General features: G+C 33.8%; 1 protein-coding gene across 1 annotated transcript in view; it reads right to left on the bottom strand.

The window, feature by feature from the left end:
• Positions 1 to 26,636, bottom strand: part of LOC147074453 (thrombospondin type-1 domain-containing protein 4-like) — a 523,747-nt gene that overhangs the window by 354,848 nt on the left and 142,263 nt on the right. The window contains exons 4-6 of the mRNA XM_085943531.1: positions 8,234 to 8,408; positions 2,895 to 2,997; positions 1,068 to 1,198 (exon numbers count right to left, since the gene is read on the bottom strand). Of these exons, the coding sequence (XP_085799657.1) occupies positions 1,068 to 1,198; positions 2,895 to 2,997; positions 8,234 to 8,408 (409 nt within the window). The remainder of the gene's footprint in view (positions 1 to 1,067; positions 1,199 to 2,894; positions 2,998 to 8,233; positions 8,409 to 26,636) is intronic.

Below are 26,636 nucleotides of genomic sequence, written 5' to 3'. Positions count from 1 at the left end.
GTTATGTATGTCAATTAAAACATAGAAGCATAATCCTGAAACGTATAAATTCCTGTATTTTAGATCTACGGATCGAGAAATCGAGCGGGATCCAAGGATTGCAGACCCATAAACAACCCTAGTAACTAAAGTGACTTCTGCTGTTAGGCCATACAATACGAATACACTATTGACACTATTGTTTTTGGGATTCCCTCCATAATTTATATATTTTGTTCGAATTTAAAAAAAACTTACTGAATTTATTAATCAATTTATTCTGTTAGTGGAAGAAGATATTAATTATTGAATTATTGGATTATCATAACAAAAAAAATCGAAAACTATAAAAATTAATTATAAAATAAGGCAGTAGGTATACTTAGGTTATGATAATACTATTAGCATAAATACAACATTCTGAATATGTGCATATCTAATTAAGATATCCACATAATATTACATAATAATTATTATATGTCTTTATATAATATATATATGCTATATTATAGCAGATAAAAAATATTTATTTTATTTTGATGGAGCTATTATTATTCGACGGCAGAGTCGCATTTTTTTTTTAAATATTATCTAATAATAATATTTACCATGAAACATTTCTATGTTATCGACATACGGTTATTTTAATATCACATTCTGTGTATAGATGCCGCTAACTAAAACCGTAATTCAAAAAAATGTGAAAAGATAATCGAAAATAGGAAATTTTTCACTCAAAATGAGCATTCCGGAATTTAAATAATTAAAATCAATCAAAGAAAAGGATATATTATTCAATTTATTATATAAATAACTTATATTTTAATTTGTGTAAAGTAGTAAGCTTACATTAAATTTCATAGGTGGCAGTAGTCGTCACGAAGCATGACTGACGAATAAAATTACTTATATTATTACGTGTTACGATATTATTTTTTATTTCACCTATTTTATTATTCCTAATAATAGAATTATATTATGTCAGTAAAATAGGTAAACAATATAATACATGAAATGCTTCGTTGGTACCCACATATTTGAATTAATCATAATACTAATAATATGAAGATATTCATAATTTAGCTTACCTTGCACTGTCCGTGGACACAAACCGCTCGAAATCCTGGCTTATCACAAGTGGTTCCATCGACAGTCTGGGCAAGTGTCGCATAGAAAGCTTCGCCCCTTGGTCTGCAATTCAGGAGACATGGATTCTTGCCTAGAAAAAATATCCTTTTGTAAAATATTCCATTTGATAACTGATAGTGATCAGTGTGATCATATTGATAACTGATAGTGATCAATGTGATCATATTGCGTGTAAGTAACCTAGTTAGTAACTTGAGATAGTGACATAAAGAGATGCCATAAAATAAAATAAAAACATAAAACGCACTGCGTGTCCTCAGGTATTACCAATATAATTCGCGGCTACATATACATGACGGGTAGAGATGGGGTGACTAAAATCATTACCAATAATATTATACATGAGCGTTCGTTTACGTGACAAAATTGAATGCATATTGTTATGAAACTGATGTAACTATCAAAAATGACATTTCTTGTTTAATTTTATCCCATATTTCTCCACACTCGAGATAATCCTTGTTACAGTCTCACCCAGAAGGCAAGCCACTTTCCGTTATGTTTGTGTCCTTTGTTTACAATATAAGAGACTAAAGTCATAACAGTAGCGAAGACTCGATACTAAACGATTATTTAATGTGTACATCGGCCTGTGAACAAAATAATTAAAATAGGCAAATTATAATTCAATTACCACAAATAGTGAAAAATGATTTTTTATTTCATTCGTAAGCAATACAATTTTAATACTTAAAACTAGCAACATCTATAAATAGTATGTCACAATATACTTTATTTTGTATGAATACACATATTCAAAAGACGTGTAGGTATAATTCGGGGGTATACTGAAAGAACGCATTAAGTGCGTTTTTGCTATATATCCAATCAACAATCAATCTTATGTTTTGTATGCCAAAAGGTTATTCTTTAAAATGTAGAAAAAAATATATATGCATCATAAAACATTATACGTGAGAGAAAGCTTTGAAAAAAAAAATTAAGCTCTAAATGCGATTATCTCAGAACTTGTTTTAATGACTTAATGTTAATGCATTCTGTCAGTATACCCCGATATTTACAAAAAATATATTTTAATAAACTGAACCAATTTTATAATGTTTCATCTGGGATAATGATGCCGAATTATTGATTGTGTACTTGACGTTACTATTTAAATACGTAAATATATTTTTTTTATCAAAACTCAGTTATCACAGAATGTTCATTGTAATTCTGTTGGATTTTTCTTGAGGTACTGATACCATAAGGACAGCTTAGAAAATAAATTGATTATGAGGGGAAGTCTCTTTCCAATTCGACACGGATTAAAAACACCAACACCACTATTGTCAATCAACCAAAACTAACCAGTATCTATTATTATATAATTATAGATATTTTCAGTGCTCGAAATGGAAATTTTTACGAACCGGTGCGCTCAATAATTTGCCAAAAATAGTTACTTTTATGTAAGTAATTATATTTTATGAAAACAAGTGTGTTACATTTTTTGTTATATGGCTTATCAAACTCAGATGGTTAAATTATTTTTTCCACGAGATGTAGCGAACATTTTGGATATTTCATGAACCGGAACGGTGCTCCGGTACGTTCCGGTCCATTTCGAGCCCTGGATATTTTTAAAAGAGGTAGGTAAAACATTTTTTAGCCCGATATGGCGTATCAGCACCAGGGCTCCTGTTATAATAGTTGAAGTTATGTATCTCAATTGATAGGTATATTTTTCAAAAATACAAAGTATTTTTTTAAATTATTATTGAATCGGCGTGATTATTTTGACAAATTGCTGATCGGTAACTTACTGTCAACGTAGGGCGTCCATATGAAGTATCTCCCCCTGAATGGCCGTTTATTGAAAGCTGCGCACTGTTCGCTGCGGAAGTCCTTAGGCAGACCAGGACATGGCTGCAAAAAAAACATTCACAAGAGCTTTTAGCGATTAATCAATCTTAAACCCAACAAAAACTGCATCGCAAGCAAAATGACAATTGATAGCTTGCGAACGTCACGCAATTGTGTCAGGAATAGAAATAACAACAAAATAAATACAGGGCCAATGACCCGACCATTTTGTGATGACACGCTGCACTGAAGGAAACGTGTACCTAGATACGCGAAAATTGTACAGACCCCACTTTCAGTTTTGTATTACGTGTAGACATACAATTTCATTGGCTGCATACCTATTACCTACCACACCAATAGGTCTTAAGAAATGACACAAACTAAGAGGCCATCCATGGACTGAAACCGTATTCGGTTTAGATCCGTGTGCCATACTAAACTTATGATTTTTGTTCATGAAAATATATTTTCACTAAATTTGTAAGTGTAAGTGTATGGTATAAACGGAACAATCAGATGCTTATAATATACTTTGTGGAAATACATTTCCATGACCAGGAAATATAAGCTTAGTATAGCACACGGTTCGAAACCGCATTCGGTTTCATTCCATGGATGGCCTATAAGTACGCGTAAAATCAAAAGCGTAAGTACCTACTTAAATAGCTCTATATTAAACTATAAAAATCCAATCAATATAAATTATTGGCCAGTCACCTGACAAAAATTATACGTATTGCCCTAATTTCATATTACAATGTAGCCCAGGCGCGTACACAGAAACATGGTTTGGGAGGGGGGTTATCGATAATATTTTTTTATTAATTTTTAAGTCGGTGGGAGGGGGCGGGGTTAACATAATGAAGCAGGTGCCACTAATCTCCAAATTTAACCTACCTACTGCTTAGTTGCTTCGACTGAGGAATACCGCACTTTTCCAGGCACATTCATCATGCCCAGACACTCCACACTTTGAGTCAAGCGATAAACACCCAACTTGCAGAGGGTGTTCACCTACGTGTTATTGCGGCCCATCCTGTCGCATCCTGGCTATCGAATGTGCATAGCTTAACAGTCATAATAAATTATTAGAAACGTTAGTGTCAATTTGTGTCATCCGCGCTGTCTTGTCTTTTAGACATCATTAGATTAAGCAAATATTGGATGCTGCAGATATTTGCACCAATTTATGAGTGTTACGGATCTTCAAGTAGCCGCAGGCCTTGCTTGTCGTAGAATGCCGAGAGGGGTGGAGCCGACCAGTTGAGAGGGCTGTTTGATAGTCGTATCATCCGGTCAAGATCCTCAATCATGAGGGACTGACGAAGAAGAAGAATAATTAATATGCCATTTACCTAACTACTTTGTATTTTTTTACGTTTATGGGGGTTCTAAATCTCAACGATCTTTACATGTTCTTTGAACATGAGTTTCTGTTATGGGTTGGTAATAAAAATGGCGTAGGTACTCGTGGGCCTTTATCAACTGCCGTTTTTCAAAATTCCTTTTTGCAGGTACTTAGTGCTAGCAATCTTGGGGCCAAGCGGCCTCCATTGGTATATTTTGAAATTATATCCCGAAAAGGCGGGAATTTTGAATAAATTAAATTTAATTTCGTCTGTTTAAATATAATGGTAACAGCACCTACCTACTCTTAAAATTTTGTGTAATTTAATGTTAGCGATCATGATGCCATGCCACCCAGTGAAAACTCCGATATAGAACTTCGGGGTTAAAATGCTTTCAGAAATTCACCAACTATGTCCGCAAACCTTACATTAATCTATAATACCACCGAAGATATGGGTAGAGCGCTGAAAGTGAAAATTCAAGGACGCCATTGTAGGCCGATGGCATTACATTGAAAACTATGCGAATATATCAATCGTAAGCCTACGTTCACACTACAACATGACATATAAACGGTATTGTCGAATCCTGACAAAACGTAGTACAAAATAAAAACTAATAAATTTGATTGTTACTATCTACAGTTTATTTGTATCAAAATACCCATACAACCATTCTCTATGTAGAAACAAGTATTTATCTCAGAGCTAATGTGACATATTCACAGGGGCGGCTCTACCTTAAGGGTTCGTAGGGTCCATCCCCACATCGTTATCATTTCAAAAATACACGTCCAATTTTATCACTGCCATAATGATTAGTATATACATTACATAATTAAATGCACTATTTGATTTATTTTATCCATCTAAACCCGTCGCAATTTATAGATATATTTAGTATTATTTAATAAAACATAAATAAAGCAATGATTGTAAATTATGTAATAACATAATGGTGATTACGCGGTATTAAAATAATTAATTTAATAAAATATGCCATGTTCAACTTAAGAAAGCTATGGCGTTTATTTTACGATGACCGGGGTCACTCAGTCCCATCCCGTCGCCGCGGTACAAATCTCATTCTACAAAGGTTGTGAATGCATTAAGGTCTGTTCGGACTGTTCCAGTGATTTAGTAGAGTAGCGAGTGATTTGGTAAAAAACCGTGCCTGAACAGACAAATTTAGTCGAGTAGTTTAGTAAAATCGCCAGTCCAGTCGATCCATTTTATTCTATTATTTCAGCCAAGTAGCGACCCCCACCACCTCTCACTATATGCTAAACAAGCCACGAAACAAGTCTGAACAGGCGAGTTCATTAGTTGCCGACTGCCGCAGAGATGGCACAGCGTTGGAGCGAAGATACTACTCGAAATAATATAACTTATAGTTATTATATTTTTTGTATCGTGTCATTTGAATTATTTTTGAAGTTACAAGTTTATCCGACAGACGGCAGCACTTTCGTGTCGCGCGAATGGTGTCCGTTTTGAAATATCCGTCGCTTTGTTCATTTTGACGCGTCACTCACTAATGCACTGTATTCGGACACTTTTCTGTTACTAATTCACTAAATCACTCACCACTCTACTAAATCACTGGAAATAACCTTTAGGTAAGTAAAAACGCTCGCTGTATGTCATTGTTCAAAACTGATAATGTTAAGTCTATAATAATTATTATTATTAATTAAGTTAATATTTTAAGCATACTTATTGAATAGGATTAACACAAGACTCTCATAATCATATTATTCATTCTGGAAATTTACTCATTTCCTCATTAATAAAATCATATTACTATAAGTAGCTTGGTAGGTACGTAATGTATAATATGAGAAAGTAGGTAGGTATGTATATTTAATAATTACATAATGGCTAAACCCCACCACCTAGAAAATTGTCGATCCGCCGCTGCGTATGTAAAATTTTGTAGAAAATGGGTTATAGACAGATTCTAATTTAAAGCATCATATTATCTTTCATACCCAGTTCATCATTTAAAACTGTGTGCCGAAATAACCACTAGGCGTTGCAACGGGAAAAGAAGTCCGCAAATCTTCCGGAATCCCTTGTACGGTTTAAATTTTATAACGACAATGACCTTTGAGTCGTCCTTTTTGCCGTATTCAGCCAATTTGGTCGCCGCGTGACCCGGGCGTAAGAATTATAATATTATTTAACTATAGGTAGAGTTTAATGGCCCATAAAATAGTTGGCGTGGGTCGAAAGATCAGCGCTGTCTATTCAATTAATATAAAACTCGTAAATATTTTGTATGTGGAAGTCCCGAAATATTAACCGCGACCTTGGTATTCAATAATTTATTAAGTGATGAAATAAAGAACATGACTTCGTGAACATTATATTTTCAGATTCGTTTTTTTATATTATTAAGTAGACAAGACGTATAATTTAGTATTATACGTACTTTTGGCCAATGTCTTACGTTTAAGAAATATTCATTAATAATGCAGGTACCTACTGTAAAACTGTGTTATGTTAGTTTACAGAGAATTGCAGGAAACTTGATAATATGATTTCGGTTCGATGGATAGATAATTTTATTGATAATAGGTACTTTAGTGCAGGATCCCATAGACTTCTCGTATACATAATATGCGGAACGCATTCTGACAATTGGAATAGGTTTTAGGGGTCACAAAGATATATAATGTCGATGTTGCCAGGCGATATTAGTGGTAAATTTTTTTTTATTGACGTTTTAATTTTTTTTCTTATAACCCACCAAAAATTGTTCCGAATTCTTCAATAAAACCAAGACCGAATCAGGGATTGATTGAAAATGCAATAATTGTACCATGCCATCGGCATGGTCGTAGAACGGTTCGTCCCATTTGAAAAAATAAAAATAGCGGGTAGTGCAATGTGTTCAAAACTATCGATTCTTAGGATCCTCCTTGGCTTAAATTATTTTATTTAGTAGCATTTTTGTATAAAATCACCCAGATTGTTTCTTTACTATATCTATGCATATGACATTAGTTTTAGTATTATGGTTAATCCAGAAACAGTGTAGGTTGCATATAGAGGTAGGTGAATAAATGAAATAACGATAACCACTAACCATACTAAGTACACATTTATTTAAAAAAAAGAAACAGCAAGTCAAGTGATCAAACTGCTATTTAGACAGTATATTAAAGACCGTTCAACCTCTTAGGGTCGTATAGTACTAACATTAAATTCATGTCTAAATAAAACACGGTTCATGTCGGTTAGTGAAATGTTTTACGTACAATTTACATGTAACTAAAAAAACTAGCCTGGGGAAGTTATATTTTTAATCGGCTACTTGTGGAAGGGAAACTTTACTGACTTTTCACTGCAAACAGCGCATCTTGCTAAAACAGCACCAATTTCAAATAAAAATCAAACTAGCTCAGCTTTAGTCAATTAATCACGCTAATAGATCGATTCACGTGTCATATCGATATATTTCTATTACAACGGCAACAAACACTACGTACCCATTACAATAATGTCGTTCGTGTGAGTGTTTTAAGTAATTATTATTGAATTCGACAAAATACTAATATGAAGGAAATTTCCATGAGATAAGTATCTAGTCAATGTGGATACTGGATACAAAATCATTGGTAAATTCTGTAATGTGCAAAAACTGCGATGGGTAGGTCTTACTGAGAGAATTGTCCTAATGACAGGGCTCCAAAGATCCTGACTAGTAGGGTAACCCCAGCGGAAACGAAATAGGGGCATGCCAGAATGAAGTGGAGTGGCTTGATGGAGGAAGGCTACAGAAGGGTGAAAAGACCTGGCAAATGTTAATGACTGGAGACCAATTATTCCCATCCCGGAATGTCGCGGAATAATTTCTGTCAAATTTTTGTGCGCTATAGATTACAAACGAAACAATCTAACCCTATTTAGTGTGTAGGTACATTAATTAATATTAAACATACCAGCGTATTGCACTCATGATAGCGTTTATCCATTCCAATGCAGCGCCTTCCATAGTTGAGGACTGGGGCGACCTTCGGTCTGACTTGGGCGGCATCAAAGTTGGATTTCTGGTAACCTGTCCACCGGGCTTCTTTTCCTGACAGAATCCGCCGTCGTCTGCGCCCATTGTTTAATCTGAAAATAGAAAGTGGGTAATTCTGTAATAGATATATTATGAAGAAGTTGGTGATTAATGGTACCTAGAACTTCATTATAAAGGCGGTTACTTACTAAGGACACTAATTGTCTTATCCAAGTCAATTACAACAAGGAATCTAGCGTTGCGTACTTAGCGTTTTCTTTCCAGATATACCTACTATTCTTTTAAAATATGCATATTATTATACTGTTAAGTTAACATTGTTTACTCTAGCCGCTAGCACCTTCGACCACAGCACAGTTTAAATTACTCATTAATACACTACACTATTACACCAGAGTTTCTTGTAAATACACATACTGTAGGTCATGCCCCCCACAAGGGGGCGTGGCGGGTCGATCTGTTAAGTGAGATAAATACACCACAATTTTGCTCTAATAGTAAAAAAGTTGCCTGCGGCGCTATTTCACGAGTACAATTTTATTTTATAATTATTATCTACAGTATGTTTCCCAACTAATAAAAATGATTATTTATCCAATATAGTGAAGTGTTGCATGTTACTTGGCTATCCTATCACCTTAGATTATAGAAAAATACCAATCACAAAAGAGAGTCACTATCAGCGCTTCATAATATGATGCCGAGAACCTAATATACACAGAATACCATTTATCTTACACGGAACCCTAGAGTTCTGCGGAATACCATTTGGTGAACACTACCGTAGAACATTACACTGCCCTTAACCTTAGCGATAGGTTGGGGGTGCCTTCAAACATCGCGGCCTGGGGGCCCGATTCAGGATGTGGGGGCCATGGTGTAGGTACCAGGGCTCGAAATGGACCGGAACGCACCGGAGCGCCGTTCCGGGTCGTTAAGTCGACAACATTGTCGTTCCGTCTCATGGAAAAAATAATTTTACCATTTGAGCTAAAATGGCCATAATATAACAAAAAATCACACACTTATTTTTTTTATAAAACACATAAAATTAGATAACTATGTTAATATTTTCATAAAATTACCGAGCGCTCCTGTTCGTAAAATTCCCCATTTCGAGTGCTGGTAGGTACCAAATACAAATTGTTATATTGTATCTTATATTGTATTTTATATAATATAAGGAGTTTCATTTTTTAATATACTTAGGTACTTGTTCTTAAGTAAAGTTTTTTTTATGTACGTACTTATTGATTATTTAAAATATGTCGCTATATTGTTACGTACATATTATTTTGATAATTATCAAAGGGTTCATAGTTAATATTACGTTCGTTGCAGTCGGCCCAAGTATAATTTACCCGAAATTACTAGAAAGCCGAAATCCCGAATGCCGAAATCCCAAATGCTGAAATCTCGAATGGCCGAAATCCCGAATGGCCGGAATCCCGAAGGCCGAAATCCCTAAAAATACAAAAAATATAAACATGAATAATTGCGCAATCTTAACCCATTTTTCTAAAAAAAATGGTTTTTTGTCTCTCTTGTAAAATTCGCGTATTTTTTTTAATTTTCGGGATTTCGGCCTTCGGGATTCCGGCCATTGGAGATTTCGGCCATTCGGGATTTCAGCGTTCGGGATTTCGGTATTCGGGATTTCGGCCATTCTTGAATTCAGCATTCGGGATTTCGGCCTTCGGGATTCCGGCCTTCGAGATTCCGGCCTTTGGGATTTCGACCCAAACCCTAATTTACCATGTTCTATCGTAAGAATATTACATGGACTTGCACAGAGCGGAGGTCGTATAATACATAAACACATTTTGTTTTTACTGGAAATGGACGTTAGCCACTTGTTCAATCTATAAGACACATGCTCTGGTTTCAAACACACGTGAATTTTCAAGACGCAGGAGTCGAACCCGGAATCCACGATATTATAAGCCATCGTGGGCGTAATAAATGAGTAGGTAAATATAAAATTCACATTTAAAAAGAGGCGCATAAAGCAAAATGCTTGAATAAAAAAAAATGTTTGACTTTACTTTACAAATTCGATATCTTTATCCTAACAATGCGATACTCAATCATTTTGCAAACGCATTATGTGGATACTAATTTAATAATACGTAATTTGTTTCTAAGCATTGTATTCGTCGGTGGTCCACTGTGGTTTATTAATTCGGCAAGGCTACTATTAACGTCTTACAAAATTATTGAATTACGAATCGATGTGCGTCGATAAATCAAACGCAACATTGGCCATTATTTTCTGCGATTTTGGCCCAAATGGTAACAATGACTAAGCCAAATGCAGTGGCGTGAGGACCGAGCTTCAATAAATGAGGTTAAAAACAAAATTATTAAATTTGTATGAATTTAGTTGGAGACTGGATATATTTTTTAAATATTATCAGAAGCTGTTTTCCTTGAAGAGCAGTAGGTGCTCGTTTTGTCAGAAAGTTTAAAAAAATTTAAAACATAGATTTAACTGTAAAAAGTCTTATAACTCCAAATATGTTTAATACGATCAAATAATAAATAAATCCGTAAGAAGATACGTCAGTAAATTATTTATCCTGTATTATATACTTATCTACATATTGTTTTTTTATTATTAATAACCATGCCCTTACTTTTTCGTACAAGGTGGTTGTTAGTGATCGAACCCAGAGCTCCCGGACGGAAGCCCAGTGCCTTACGCACTGAACCATGAGAGCCGCCTACATATTATGTACTAATTATATTTTATACAAAGTAAAAATTTCTCCGAAAATCTTGTTATGTTTTGACATGACATATTGTGAACGTCTTGAACTAACAATCTGTAATGTAATTAAATACATATTTAGAAAAAAAAATAAACAAATATGTACCTAACTAGAGTTTTTATATTCTGATTTGAAATTTATTTTAAAAATAAAATAACGTATTCACTTATTATAGTCCCACAAAATTATCTAAAGAACGGTCAAAAATGGAACTACGAGCTACCATATGGACGCCATTTTGAAAACGTAATTCGAATGTCAGATTATGTCCAGTTGCGAGTCTTGATTGGGTAGTTTTCGACAGTGGCTCCCCACATCCATTCATTTAGATAAGTTTGTAGGTCTGTACACAACATTTTACATGACATAAAGTTGTCAACTTCAGGGTGTACAGTCTCTAAGATTGCCTCATCGTTATTGAAATCTGAATAAATAATAAAATTGTAAAACAACTCGCACCCAAGCCTGTGAGTCACAGGCTCTATCTGTCTACTATTTTTTTTTAACTTCTTTTTGAATCCTGAGCAAGAATTCAACCCGGCTGAGTGAACGACTAACCTCACTAACACTATTGTTTTTAAAACAACTTCTACTTTATCTTTATGGAGACATAATATTATATTAAATGCTCGAGCTCAGAACAAAAATGCTAATAAAATGGTCTATACCAGGGATGGCGAACATTTTTACGTACGCGTGCCAAAATTTCCCAAATAATATTTTTCGATTGTCTGACGTGCCAAGCAGTTTTTTTATGGCGAATTTTTTTTAGTTTTCTAAAAAACAGTTTTAAAGAGTTCTATTAAAAAGGTTTGAAAATTACAATTGAGTTATTGATATTCTATCTTTCACCGTATTTCTAGCCGAAGGCATATCTTTTATTCTTTAAATATTTTTTGCATTGTTTTCAAATCACTCAAAGAGGTCGTGGAAGCATTTAAACCACTCTTTTTTCATATTATATTCTCCATCACTGAGCGGTTTTCCATTTTTAGAGATTATGTTTGAGGTAAAATAACAAGCATTTATTATATTTGAATGACTGCGCATAATTAATTTCATAAGGTTTGTTGATTGTATATTTTTATGTTTAATTCCCCGATCCTACGGACCGACCCATGCAATTGTAAATGATTTGCCTGTCATTTTTTATACAATGCGATTTGTCATTATTTATGCATGAATTTCATCGTTTCCGTTTGCGCATCGATTGGTAACTGAACATATGAAAAACCGAAGAAAATGCGCATGGCTATGACGTCATATATTACGTCGTCAAGTACTTATATATTTATTTGTAAAACTTTTTTACAAAAAAGATATTTTTTAAATAGATTTATATAAAATAGTAATATTTTTCCCTTCAAAATGAAACATTCGCGTGCCATGCAAAATCATCTCGTATTTTACCTGGAGCCACTTCACTGGTGTTTTTCCAATTAAAGCAATCCCATGTTATATTATTATCTTTTCTTATGTGGAACATAAGAATTAGACGAGAAAGACAGACGAACATGACGCATCGATTTATTACCTACGTTTTATGAATGGAAATTACCAGTTTTCATTGTTTTCAATATTTCACAGCTAACATGACTAACATAATAATAATTCAAAAACAACATAAAACTATGGAATCAACTCAATAATTTAGAGGCAACTCTTGTTTGTGTTGCAAGTGAGCTTCCACAATATCAATCACAATAATAATTATTATTTTAGATATTTCAAAACCGTCACAATTATATGATTTTAGTTTTTCAATCTGATGGCGATACACGAGAGAAATGCGCTTAAAATGTAATGATGGTCTGCCTGAATAAAAAGCAAACACATAACATTTAATTTAAATTGTTTTTCACCAGTGTTTGTCATTTTTGACAGATTTTCAAGGGGGCGTTATTTTATTAATTCTTATAACTAGTTATGTTTAACTCATTCAGTAGACTATTCAATGTATTTTTATAAAATGTAACTAAGTGATGGCTGAAGCAACATTCAACTCGACGCGGAATGTCTGGAACTCACGGCTATACTTGATTAAAATGAAATTCCGCCTGTTTGACGATTACACTCTGACAGTGCTGCTTTACGATAGCGAGTCAAAATACGTTACCAAAACTCAGAGTAACCGTACACCGAGCTTTGAGAATAGATGCTTGCAGCGGATATATACTAGGGAAATAACAAGGAGACAAGAATTAGGATCATGCAGCCTCTCTTTCACTTTCACTTTGGAAGTGAAGAAGCAAGATTTTGATCTAGTAGCTTGGCAACGCACTACGGGAGAATTTAAATCCGTTCTTTAAGCCAAACAGATTCTGGCGTCCCGAAAGGTCGCTAAATGGCACCTAGAGTTAATACAGTGGAGATACGGGATGTTGGCATGACCTAGAAAAACGAGGAAACGAGCTACATGGATTCTTGGAGGCGTTGCGTGATGTCCATATACTTCAAATAAGGAGTGGACAATGATTAAGAAGATGTTGTTTTTCGTTGTTTATATATAAAAAAACGTGACATGTAGTAAAAGTCTTTAAAATGTTTAAAAAATAATTGAATTAATTTTAATATTAATATTGAATAATCAACATGTTTTTAGAAACCTTATATCCAATTCATAATGTAATAATTTATTGTTCTCAAATGAAAACACATGGTTTTATATTCATTGGGATATAAACTTTTGTTTGTTTTCAATTAGAATCTGAATTCATTCCAATTTCAAAACTAAAATCAATAAGCGGAAATAGGATGGGTGAACATAACAAAAACAATGTTTCCTAAAGTTTAATTCGCATTTCAAACGTTTATGTGTCAAGCGCTTGTCTATTATAATTAAAAACAACAATCAAAATAATATTATTTAATACAAACAATTTTAATTAGCAATTCTACATTCTCAAGCAACATGGATATATCATGGTGCCAGGCTTAATATTATTATCGTCCCAGTGACATGCAAACGACATAACACGATAGCAAAAATGCAGATAACACCAATACTGCGATCCTCACGAAATGCTAAAATTGTGATCAGTATATTTTGTAAAAGTATCCATTACTTATAGGAAACACAAAAAAGAAAGTGATGAAACGTGAGCGTGTCGGCAGGAATATGCGAATGTTATTTCTTATTAACGATACTATAAATAGGCGACATAATAATATGTGGATATATTTTCTATAGTTTCTGAATGTTCTGTGACAAGCAGTTAACCCATAAAATTCCAGGAAGTATAACCATGAATTTCTATGCAAAAATAAAATTTTATAAACATATTTATTTATATACTTAGGGACTTAATCATAAAGACTTGTATTGCAATAGGTATGTTTATTATTGAAAACAATCAACTGGGGCTTGTATAACGAGTGTAGAGTACAGCGTGTATACACGCTTATCTTCTATGGCCGGCCTTATGCGCACAGAATTAGAGAGCATGTAAACGCGCTTGGGGTATACATCCGGTTAAAAATAGTGCAAGTGCAATAAATATTAATAAATTTTCATTCATATTTGACACCTTCGATCTCACGTTTCACATACAATTGTATTTTTGTTTGTACGCTTAAAGAATACAAAATTCCGGGGGGGGGTTGAATATTTTTTTTTCTGAAAAGTGGGCTAAATAATTTTGGGAATCTCTCATCTAGTAGAAGATAACCGTACAGCACACTACTAAGGAGACATTTGAACCAGAGACGAATTAAAAAAAAAGTCATGAATAGAGAGCAAGTAGCAAAGGCCCGGACGAATACGTGACGGACGGAGGGGTGGAATGTTATTGGCGAGGGTGGCGTTGCTTGAAAATGAACACTGATTATGCAACGGGATTTATTGATGATATATGTAGGTATTATGTTTCGCGTGTGCATGTAAAAGTATTTAGTTAAGAAGGCATCTTCTTGAATTGTCAAACACTTTTCTAAGTTCAAATGAAGGTGAATGGACTGCAGTCGAAAGCTGAGCTATAGACTCTGTGAATCCAACGTAAGCGTAAACCAAAATGTGTGGTGAATCGTTTTTATTACCGATAGCGCGCGAAGACCGTCCAGATGGGTGCAGTCACAAAAAGAAGGTGTCAGTACCTAGGCAGTTCTAAATTATCAAACATATAAAAATTTCTATTCGCCACTCGGTTCCGCTGCGGTTTAAATCAGGCCCAAAAACTTCGTGAATACCATATTAATTTTGATAATGCTGATAAGTTGTTTTAATTATTACCAAAAAACTGACAAAACGGTTAAAAGTAAAATTCCTAGCCTCGTTATAAAAATAAGATAAAGTGCTAGATAACTTCTTAATTGTAGGTTACCTTTGTTTACATATTCACACGTGTAGTAAGGTGGTTCGTACACGTGTTTTTTTTATGAATAAATAATAATATTTATTAATTTAATCACCGGCTTTAAAAGAACCCTCCAACAATAAAGTATACATACACACTACATTTTTAATGCAATATTGTAATCTTATTTGATCTTATTTACGAGTTCTAATTTAGTTTTACAGGTAACTAAATAATAAAAAAATATTTCCCATAGCGTATAATGTATATGCATATATTCAAAATAATAAAATAAGCATATTAATTATATTAACATAAAATAAAACACTATTTTAGAAAGTAATCAATATACATTTTACAATGCGAATATGATAGATACATTCTCAACCAATCATCTATTATCATGCTAGTCAAACATGATGAAAAATTACGTGTAAAGACCAGACTTTTTTTTAAATTTTTGACATCTCCTATTTCTATTAACTACAATGATTGGCATTACGCAGTAGCTTTTCCGACTACAAGTCTTAACGTATATTGCAAAATGGGGTAGTCTGCGATGGCTGAGTTCTAGTGTATCCGCTTGGTAAATGCATGGTCTCTGGTTCGAGTCCCGGGTTTGGCCCTCGTAGTCCAGGGCGTAAGGTGCTAGCCTTTTATCCGGAGGTTCCGGATCCGATCCGGTGAGGTCACAATAAATTTATGTGATTTTTTCAAAGTCTCAGTGTTTGTGATTATTTCACTTTAATTACTAAGTACACTACTATCATTAGGCCTCATGACCTGTTGTAGTGTTAAAAAAGAGAATATATTATTATATTGAAAATTCACATGTCGTTGTTTATGTATCTATAATATTGGACCCTGGGCATGGGTCTAATCACTCTAATAGGTTGAGCAAGTAGCTACCATCAATTCCTCGCAAAAAAATCTATTACGAAACCTCTTTGTGAGGCGGCCCAGGTCCACAACGGATTTCAAAAAACCAAATACAATGAATATTTTTAATAAATATTATCTATTTGACTTAATCTAGAATCTAGATCCAATAAAAATATAAACCCATTTCAAAAACTAACCTAATAAACGACGATTAATAATTCGATCGAATTAAATCGATACAAATTAGAGGTTCGCGGCGCGGCATCCCCCGCCGCCTGATGAGGTTAGTGCGATAATAGGTATTACATGTGTCGCATAAAGCCTAAGGGCCGACCTATCCAATTATATATATTTATATTAAACGTAATGCTTATTCTTTAAAAGTATTTACCTGCTATTTTTTATACAATGCGATCTGTCATTTAGTATTATTATTGGTATTTTTTCTCTTCAAACGAGTGCCATACAAAACCATCTCGCATGCCATAGGTTCGCCACCACTGTTATAGATCATAAATGTATGAAGTTAAAGGAAAAAAGGACTATGGTTCACGTCATATAAAATTAGTTACAAGTTACTCATCTCAATGCAAGCTCATTTGAAGAGAACTTTGCACTAGTGCTATGACCTTAGATTATAGAAAAATAGGCTATGACATTTATTTGCCAATCTGCAAGGCATATAAACGACAATTCGTCACGATGATAATACATAATATGTTACTGATAAGCCCCAGCACTCCCATCTATTAAAATTATATACAAGTTACCCTTAAGCGTCAATTACATTGAGCTTTTTTATGAGGTGATTATTGGCAAATTTATAATCTGCCTGTAAATTCGCCCAGTGTAATCATCGAATAAGCTAATAAGCAGGTTGTAAACACTCCACCTAGAAAAGTTGAAAGCCGGTCAACTTTTCACACTACACGCCGGCGTGTGGGCTTACTGCGTCTGCGCAGTAGAGCGATGGTGGTGGAAAAACGAACTACTCATTTTGAAATTTACATTTTTGACGTTTAATGGAAACATTGTTATGGAGCGTAGCGACCTCCCGGTAAAAAAACGAACTACGTTCCGTCAAAATCGCTCGCTGGCTTGTGGCTTATCAGCGAATGGAAATTTTTGTGTGTAATCATGAAGTCGCAGTAGCTGAACCGCCCGCTTTTAAATTCGCCAATAAGCAGCTCGTAAAAAAGCTCAATGTAATTGACGCTTTAATAATTTAAAAAATATACATACATTTGTCTTTTAATTAAGTATTTTATTATATACCAACCTAATTCAATTATTCATTAGTTTATTTCAACATAATATTATATGCAAACCAAGAGAAATGCATATATAAATAAGCAGTCCTTCAATAATGTCACAACTCTCACGTAGAATATTGTAAAAACTGATTTCGTTGTAATATTGTACTTGACTCTCTATTTATTTTGTTGATGCATTTTTGTACAACACATTATAGTCAGTAAAGGTCATAATGAGCTTGATAAATCTTTTCAAGAAATTCAGCGTTTATTTGGTAGTAAATTGTGAACATTTATAAAATATATTTACCATTCGGTATTCACCATAAATTAAAATAATATTACAACACCTGTGCACTTTGTTTAGTGTTTAGACGTATATTGATAATAATATTTAGACGCACAATCACTTTAGTTAAAGTGTATCCAAGTTACAAACAAAGGCTTGTTATAATAGAGGTTTGATGGTATTTGTCCTTGAGATCTGATTCTCAGTCTGCTTAAATATCATATGTTCATAAATGATATGGAATGAGTGAGGCTTGGACGATAAAACCTATATAATATGTTTATTGTCTTTTTGTATCTTTGTGTATAATATTGTATGCACACCAGACAAGCTCTGACTGACTTTGCGGACAGAAAGTGTCACTAGTGCAGCTGCAAACTTTTTTAAGCGCAAGTTCGCCCCGGTTCGGCATCACTTTTTTGTAAAATATTTTTTATATAAAAGTAAGTAATATATAGTATTTTATATTCAGTAAATGACTGAAGATGAAACTAAATTCAAATTAAATTCCCGTAAATATGACGGTCCATAGTATGTCCATAGTCCACGATATGGAAGCGGTTACCGCGTCGGCATATAATATCGTGGGTCAAGGGTTCAAATCGTGAGTCTTCAAATTCACATGTTGTTTTTTTAATGTGTTTGGACCCAGAATATGGACCTGATACGTTCAACAAGTGGCTTACATCCATTTCTCGTAAAAAAACATCAGTTTGATGATAGAACCTACTCTACAAGTCTACACCTTTTTTAACATGCACCCTTCGCCACAGCCTGCTGTTACATTAATTTACAGAATATTATTTTTTCGAAAGCTCACCCATACTAAATGTAATATGGAATCAGCGTGGAGTGTTGTATCACTAAAAACTAATATTCATGACTTCCTCGAGTTTTACCCGACCACACTATTGTTGTCTTATCTATATTATGGCAGTAGGAGTATCAGAATTGAATATTTTGGTAAGTGCGCTGATGTTAAATATACCCTGTCAACATTCTTTACTCAATAACTTTCGTTTCACACAATTATTTCTTACATTCATAAAAAATGGACGATAATGGGTTAAAAATGCATTTAATGTATGCACGCTCCCATTATCCGGTAGATAAGGCGTACAAAATCACACCACTTGTAAAGATGACAGAGATAAAAAACGAAGAGAGGTAATTCAAAAAATGAGACAGAAAGAAAGTAAATAAACAATTTGTTCAGAATTGAGTTCGCCTAGAATCCCCGAGCATGAAATTGTGTAAAATGGACATGATGTTCCATGAAATATGGATCTAAATTATAATGGATTTAAGTTTTGTACTCTTTCATTTGAGTCGTTCTTTGCGACTCGAGTTTCGCCTTACGACATCTTCAGGCACTATGTGCACTCACCAAAAGGTACCTAAATACACACTGATAACGAATACAATTAATTCTAACTAATACAATAAAGTAGGTAAACGCTTTATAACTCGCCTATTAAGTCAACAAATTATAAATAGTTGAAGTGTTTGTAAAAAAACCCTAACACTAATAATACAATCAATAGGCGTATACATCGTCAAACCCTAAGTGCCTTAAATGGAATAGTACAAAACTTAAATCCATTAGAATTTAAATTCAAATTCCATCACGTACCTTCGTTCCATATTATTATTATTATAAATATGGATCTCTTTTGACATATTAGTATATTATAATAATAAATTGATTAAAAACACTAAGATACAAGGAGGATGCGGGGAAACGAATAATCTTAATAGTTAACATTAAGAAAACCAAAGACCCACCCTCTTAAGGCTATACCTCAGTTGAGGCATGGTCTAAAAAGATCATGGTTGGCGATGCGCGGATTGCGGGTCGTGGGTGCAAATGACGCATGCCGAACGAAATATAATTTGTCATATAAATCCAACATGCGTCCATTTAACGTTTTGTTTATTATTCTATTGGTAACAATAATAATATATTCATTTACATGTTTTCTTTTTCAAGTAAATGGGTAACGTTTTTAGTAATCTTTACACTATTTTGAGAATTAATACCCCCGTCGCCATCACGAAACATATTGACGTATTCACACCTCGACGTTCGCTCTCCGAATTCACGCGAGTCCAAAATTTCGTCGCGCATATAGTTGAAAATTATTAGCTATTTCACTGAAGTATCGCCTTAAGAATGTCGAGGAAAAACAGATTGGTACCAAGAAAACATTTTCATGAACAATCTAACATTTAAAAGCACCTTCTCATTGAAGATTCAATCAGCTCCAAGTCGCTGTCATGACGAAATTCTGGGTTTAATAAAGCGTCATCAGACGTAGTGCGATGATTCTTCCAAAAAAATCCTATTTGTCTTTAAGTGGTAAACGTCCTGCTTCCATAAGAAAAACATACACAAGTACCTATACTTACATAATATAAATACCTAGTGGTTTATTCAAATTTCATTTTTGACAGACTCCCTGATAAATCTACATTGATAAAGGGGAAAAACGGGGACGGTGTATAAAAATTTTCAAAAATATTTATAGGTACCTACCGATTTATTAACCAATGAAATAAAAGACTGTAATAATTATAATTAACCCACAACCATCGTATTTCGGGCGCGGTGTTTTGCCGTTTAAGACACATACTGATCAGTGTAGCTAACTTTCGTTGACAAAAATATGCCAGATGGGGTATGAAAACAAGCTATTTCGAAGGAAAAAACGTCAGATTTTGTGAAAATACAATTGCAAGTAACTTATTCTACCAAGAACGAAGTCAATACGCTTTCGCGTATAGAAAAAATAGTGCAACAATCGAAAAAATGTCGATACGTGTAAAAACCACACATTTAAACAGAAATATAGGTACTTATTTAAAAATTGACAACAAATACCTATACTGTGTGAACGGCGTTCAAGTTTCGTTTCATGTTTGAAGACGCAAACGTCTTTCTCGTAGGACAGACATAGATAATTAAAGAATACACCTTTTAGATTAATTATTTCTAAAATATTATTTTATATACGCAGAGATTCGGAATAATATACAAAACATTCAATAATGCATTAAATAGTTTCATCGTATTTTATTTCTCACTAAAATAGGTACCGACCTACCTGCATTAAGTATTATTTGATAGTCAGAAATTTGATGCGCATGAAAATAAATAAACTTAATATCTAGCGTTTTTCAACACATTTAAAGTTATTGGAAGCATCAAAACGCTAGTAACAACGCCAAAACCAGTTGCCTTTTTTGTAAGCTAGTTCGAAAAATGCTAGGGGCCGTATGTATGAGATTACCAAATTCTTTATAAGCTATTTAACCGATGTTCCACTATATAGCGTATAGCACTGTTTGTGACGTAAGCAATCTGACGTCACACGTCATTCAAAATGGCTGCTTCATCTGTCACTTTCATATGTCATTTTAATAATGCATTCATTACAACAAACGTTTGCTTGAGGCCCTCGTTCATTTTGTAGACTCTGTAAAACATTTGCGAACTTTAAAAACAGTTCATAGTCGTGCTGTTTACAAAATACGTATAATTTTGATCCATAGTCTATAATCTAGATAGTAGGTAACTGATACAATGCCTCGTATTTCGCTTACAAAATGCAGTACTATTACACTGGTAACATCAATACTGTCATACGGTGATTGGTATAAATGATACTATTATACAGAGATCAGTACATATTATTATCTAAATCCATTTGCATTTCAGTCATTTATTCTTATTCCGTTTTGACATCTCTTAATAGAAGTGATTGAAGTGAAGTTAGTCATAATATGTATGTATTGCCACCAAATGGAAATGTTTACAGGCAATACTCTATCCTTTCGTACATTAAAATTATAAAATAAATGAAATTATTTAAAATTCATAATAATTATTCATGTATAATTATTGAATTTATATGGTACCGTTCGCACACTTTCAGACACATTTACAATTTCAAAATTTTAAATTAATGGTCGGGGAATGAAATTTTATAAGTTTGCCATTATTTGGACGCTATGACAAATTATGACGTCACATCGTGACGTCGCTAAACAACGAATTACATTTGCACTCATGCATACAAATGAGCAGTATATAGCCTATAAAGTATTTGGTAATCTCATGCATACGACTCTAGATCTGCAAACGCTAAATTGGCAACGCTGCCACCGATGCACTCAATTTTCACGCAGAAATTTAAAAAAATAATATGCGACTCGGGTGTTATTTCAAATTCAGTTAATATTACCGACTATCGTTTGTAATTTTGAATAATGCTATTAACAATGTAAATAGAATTTAATATTGTCTAACCTTGATTCTAGAAGGCATGAAGATCTCTCAATATTATATTCAGTGTCAACGTTTTTTGTTTTTAATGTTTTAAATTTTGTGCGTTATACATTTGAATAAAAATAGTGTTATCACAGCTTATTAATTTTAGGGCACCGTGTATTACATATTGTGTAAAAAAAGTGAAGTGCAACGGTGTTGCATCGACAAATAATAATGTTGATCGACTACAATAATGGAAAAAATAAATACGAACCAATTTCTTCTTTTTATTATTTTGTATAGATAAATTTAAATATTGGTTGGTTATTTAACGCCATGTTAGCCCTTCAGTTTGATGCGGTCATCTTACACTTTTTGATGAAAGAGAAACATTATTTACATAATTCAGTAATATGTAGCTAGGACAGGCCTGTTTAAAACCATGGTATTATTTTTATTTAATTGCATAATTGAAAAGTAACGCTTTGCTTAAAAATATTATAATATTATGTATGATTAATAACACTATTTACGAGTCGTGTATTATATATTTCTTTTACTTTCCCATAATCAATATTTCCTAAAGCAGCGCTGCTCAAACTATTTCAAGTGACAGTACAGTAAAGAAGCTAAAATAATTTTTGCATTACCTACTCTAAATGTACCCATCGTATAGCAAAGATTTGAATTGTCGTCGGTTGATTCTTGAAACTGTCAGCTATAAGTATAGTAGAATAGAATAGAATCTTACAATGCTTATGTGACGAATGAGATGTTGATCACAGCTCGGGTGTTCCCATATTATACCTGTCGGAAGGGAATACCTACTCAAGTCTGCCTAACCTTCAGCAGGGCCGGTTGGCTATTGCGATCTGGTTTACATTATTACATTATTGCGACCACATATATTAGAAAGAGTCCATCTATTTGTTTAAAAAATAATCGAAACATAAAAAATCCTGACAACATAACCATTATTGTATTGTAATACCCATTGCAATGGCGGCTTATTTCACAGGGAATATTTTCACGAGGATGCCTGCAAACCTGCCAGGATTGTAAACATCTACGCACCTAATAAATCACCTAAAGATGGTTTTGTGATACTGCTCTAATTCTCGGTAGACGATATGTACGTCAATTCAAAGATTCTTGTTGTATTTGTCTGCTTAAGATAACAGAAAATAAATAATAACAATGACAAGATAAAAAGAACTTTTTATATAGGTACAACAACGTTTTTAAATTTTCTGTTGAAGTATGCTCAATATGCTCAAACTTGTACTTGATATGAAGTAAATAAAAAACAAACAAACAAACAAATATAGAATACTGAAATGTCATTTTGATTTTCATTGTAACGCACGTATATATTAATAATTTAGTTGCTAGGACCCCAGACCCCTAGCAACCAATAATAGTGTTTTACTTTTACTAAGTTTTCATACCAAAACAGAATTAACTGAAAATGAATTCAATTCTACTTAAAGATGGCTAAAAGTATTAAAAGAATGCATTGTCGTCGTGTTCTGATATATGCTAAACGTTTCAAATGTCTAGCTAGCCGGGAAATTAGTTAAAAATCGATTGCAAGATTTGTACCGGACAAAGAACCACCGGACAAATAAGAATACGAGCTTCAAATGTCTCTAGTCGGGAAGTTAGTTAAAAATCGATTGCAAGATTTGTACTGGCTAAACAACCATCAGACAAATAAGGAAGTAGCTACCTAACGAATTGGTAGACAATTTGTAACTAAAAATGAATGGGGACGGCATTATAAGCGGCACTTTGCCTAGGGACGTCACTGGATAAATTCCAACTATAATTCGTAAGCTAACGACCACATTGCATTCATATTACTAGGAATAAGTTTACAGATCAATATAGTGAACATTAAAATTAATAATAAACAGTTAGCACTAGTCTTAAATTTAATACGAATGCAACGGTGTTCGGTTGTAGGCTCCATTGTGCTTCCTAGAAACGGTAAACTTTTAATAAGTAGGAACTATAATATGAAGTATCTTTAAAGCGATAGAAATTTTCATATGACAATCAACACAATAGTCGAATGGTATACAAAAGGCCTGTACTTGTGTCAAATCGCTGACCTCTCACATTATTTATTAGGCGTCGATCAAAATATACTTACCGGGCCATTGTGTTGCAAAGGTAGGTACATAACTAAGTATGCAACTTTTACCTTGCCCCTGGTCACTTGGAAATTGAATAAGTGACCCTTTAATTATTTGTAAATGTGACCTGAGATCACACGCTGTGGAATGCGAAGTGATTCGTGTTTGGCTATTTCGGTTTTATGACTTTGACACACCATGTTTTAACCATGCAACAGTGAATATCGAAGAGTCTATCAGTGACGTCCCTAGACAAAATGTCACCCCTAGGCAGTGCCAAAATGCCGCCACATTTTTTTATAGTTAGGTGAATCAATGAGTTAGGTACAGGAATTTTTATCATCCTTTCATGACTCTAATATCTAAGAAATGTGTTGTATGGTGGATACATTACCTACTAACATGATAATATATACCACTAAATCTAATTTAAATGCCATATCTACTTCAATAGACAATGTCTACGATTTCAGATAGGTAGATACATTTAAAAATAAGCCTAACAACTTCCAAAACTCGCGAATAACTAGCAAACACATTAAATTTGGATAAATTTTAAATTATGTAAGTATACATACTTATATTCAAATATTATTTGCATATCTGCACGTGTTATTGCTGTTCACCAAGGACTTTTTAATGGAAGGATATTTCCGTTATTACTAAGTTTAGGTAGCTATTGCTGTATAAATAATGATTCTCTTCGATTTGCCACCCTTCGGGTAACTGCCGCCCCAAGCGACGCTCATTCTGCCTACCCCCACGGGACGTCACTGAGTCTATAGCAGTGGTTCTCACGTGAAATTCAACTGTGGCCGCACAATTGACATTGACAGTTATATGGAAACGTCTGGTGGCCGCACCAAATTTCACTTTTCTCGTGATTCAAAAAATTAAAGCTAAATTTTATTTACTAAAAAAATGGATCAATTTATTTATATTCCATTTAATAAAAGACATTTAAACATTTTAGTACAAATAATACAAATGGAAATTCCTCAATACTCCTTTTTTTAATACGAGCCGCATGGCTTCTTCTAACTTTACATCTGTCAACTGGCTTCGATATTTGTTTTTTTTATGAAGTCCATTACACTGAATGATCTTTCACAGTATGCAGTAGTAGGGAAAATCGACATTAATAAAGCAATTGTTGCCAATTCTTTGAATTGACTTGATTCTGGGTCAACGTATAAATTCGACCAAAATTTATCAACCGTGGTATTATTAAAATAGTTTTTAAGTACTTGGTCATGACTCATTTCCAATAATGCATATTTAACGTTAGTTCAGTTCATTAAATTAAAAATACTGAAATGATGTTGGTGGCCGCAGAAAAATCCTCTGGTGGCCGCATGCAGCCACCAGGGTAGCACATAGCTAGCCATAGGTACATACCGATTAGATTTGTTTTGTCAATTAATACGAAATATATAAATATATTACTTATAATATATTCTTTATAACACTATAACAGGCCAAGAGGCCCAATGTAGTGGAACATTGGTGTATTAAGTAATAGAAGTGAAACAATCACAAACACCCATGCTTTGAGAAAATCACATAAATATATTGTGACCTCAACGGGAATCGAACCCGGAACTCCTGGATGAAAGGCAAGCGATTTACGCACTGCACCACGAGAGCCGCTAATATCTAGATATCCTAGAAAAAATGTTAGGCTATGGGCTCAGACACACGACTTGATTTCAAATGTATCCCTATTAGAATCTCCAATTGTTTTCTTATTTTTTTTTTACTATTAGAGAAAATTTGTGATGTGTGTTTATCTCACTTATCTGGACAACCCGCCACGCCGGGCCCGCCCTAAGCCCGAGCCCCACTTGTGGGAGCCATAATGGTAACCATTGAAATTAAAGACATTGCCAACAATATCCTTCCACATTAAGCGATCCTGCAAAGATCTAGTTGCTTAATTCATTGGAATCGCTTTTCTTGATAATGTCACCAATTTACTTTGGCATAACCAGTAATCACCACAATCTTCAGGCTGCTCGGATCTTAACTAATAACATGGCTGAGTAATAGAAGAATTAGTCTCTTGTGGCATCTAGGTACTTGGGATCGAATGATCTAATATTTAAATTATGTCCACGGCAAACATACTGGTGAATGGTAATTAGACAATATTGTACGTGCAATATTGGACAATAATTCTCGATAAAAATGTATAAGTATTTAAATATAAAAATCTTAAAAAGATTTTTGGTATAATTTAATAATTCGCACCCAAAGACCTACACTGACGTAAGTCAAATCAGCCATTTTCCAGGAGAGCCGAAACAAACTTTTTAAACCATGTTTATGGTACTTGATTTAATGTCTAATGACTATACAATATCCATTTTTTTGTAGAATTGGAAAAAAATAAATCTTTCTAGTGGCATTCATTTAAGAGTATAAG

This window comes from Rhyacophila brunnea, unplaced genomic scaffold, assembly GCF_057557595.1.
Source record: "Rhyacophila brunnea isolate RB1 unplaced genomic scaffold, BYU_Rbru_1.0 scaffold_16, whole genome shotgun sequence".
Classification (NCBI taxonomy): Eukaryota; Metazoa; Arthropoda; class Insecta; order Trichoptera; family Rhyacophilidae; genus Rhyacophila; species Rhyacophila brunnea.
This window is presented reverse-complemented; position numbering and strand designations above follow the sequence as displayed.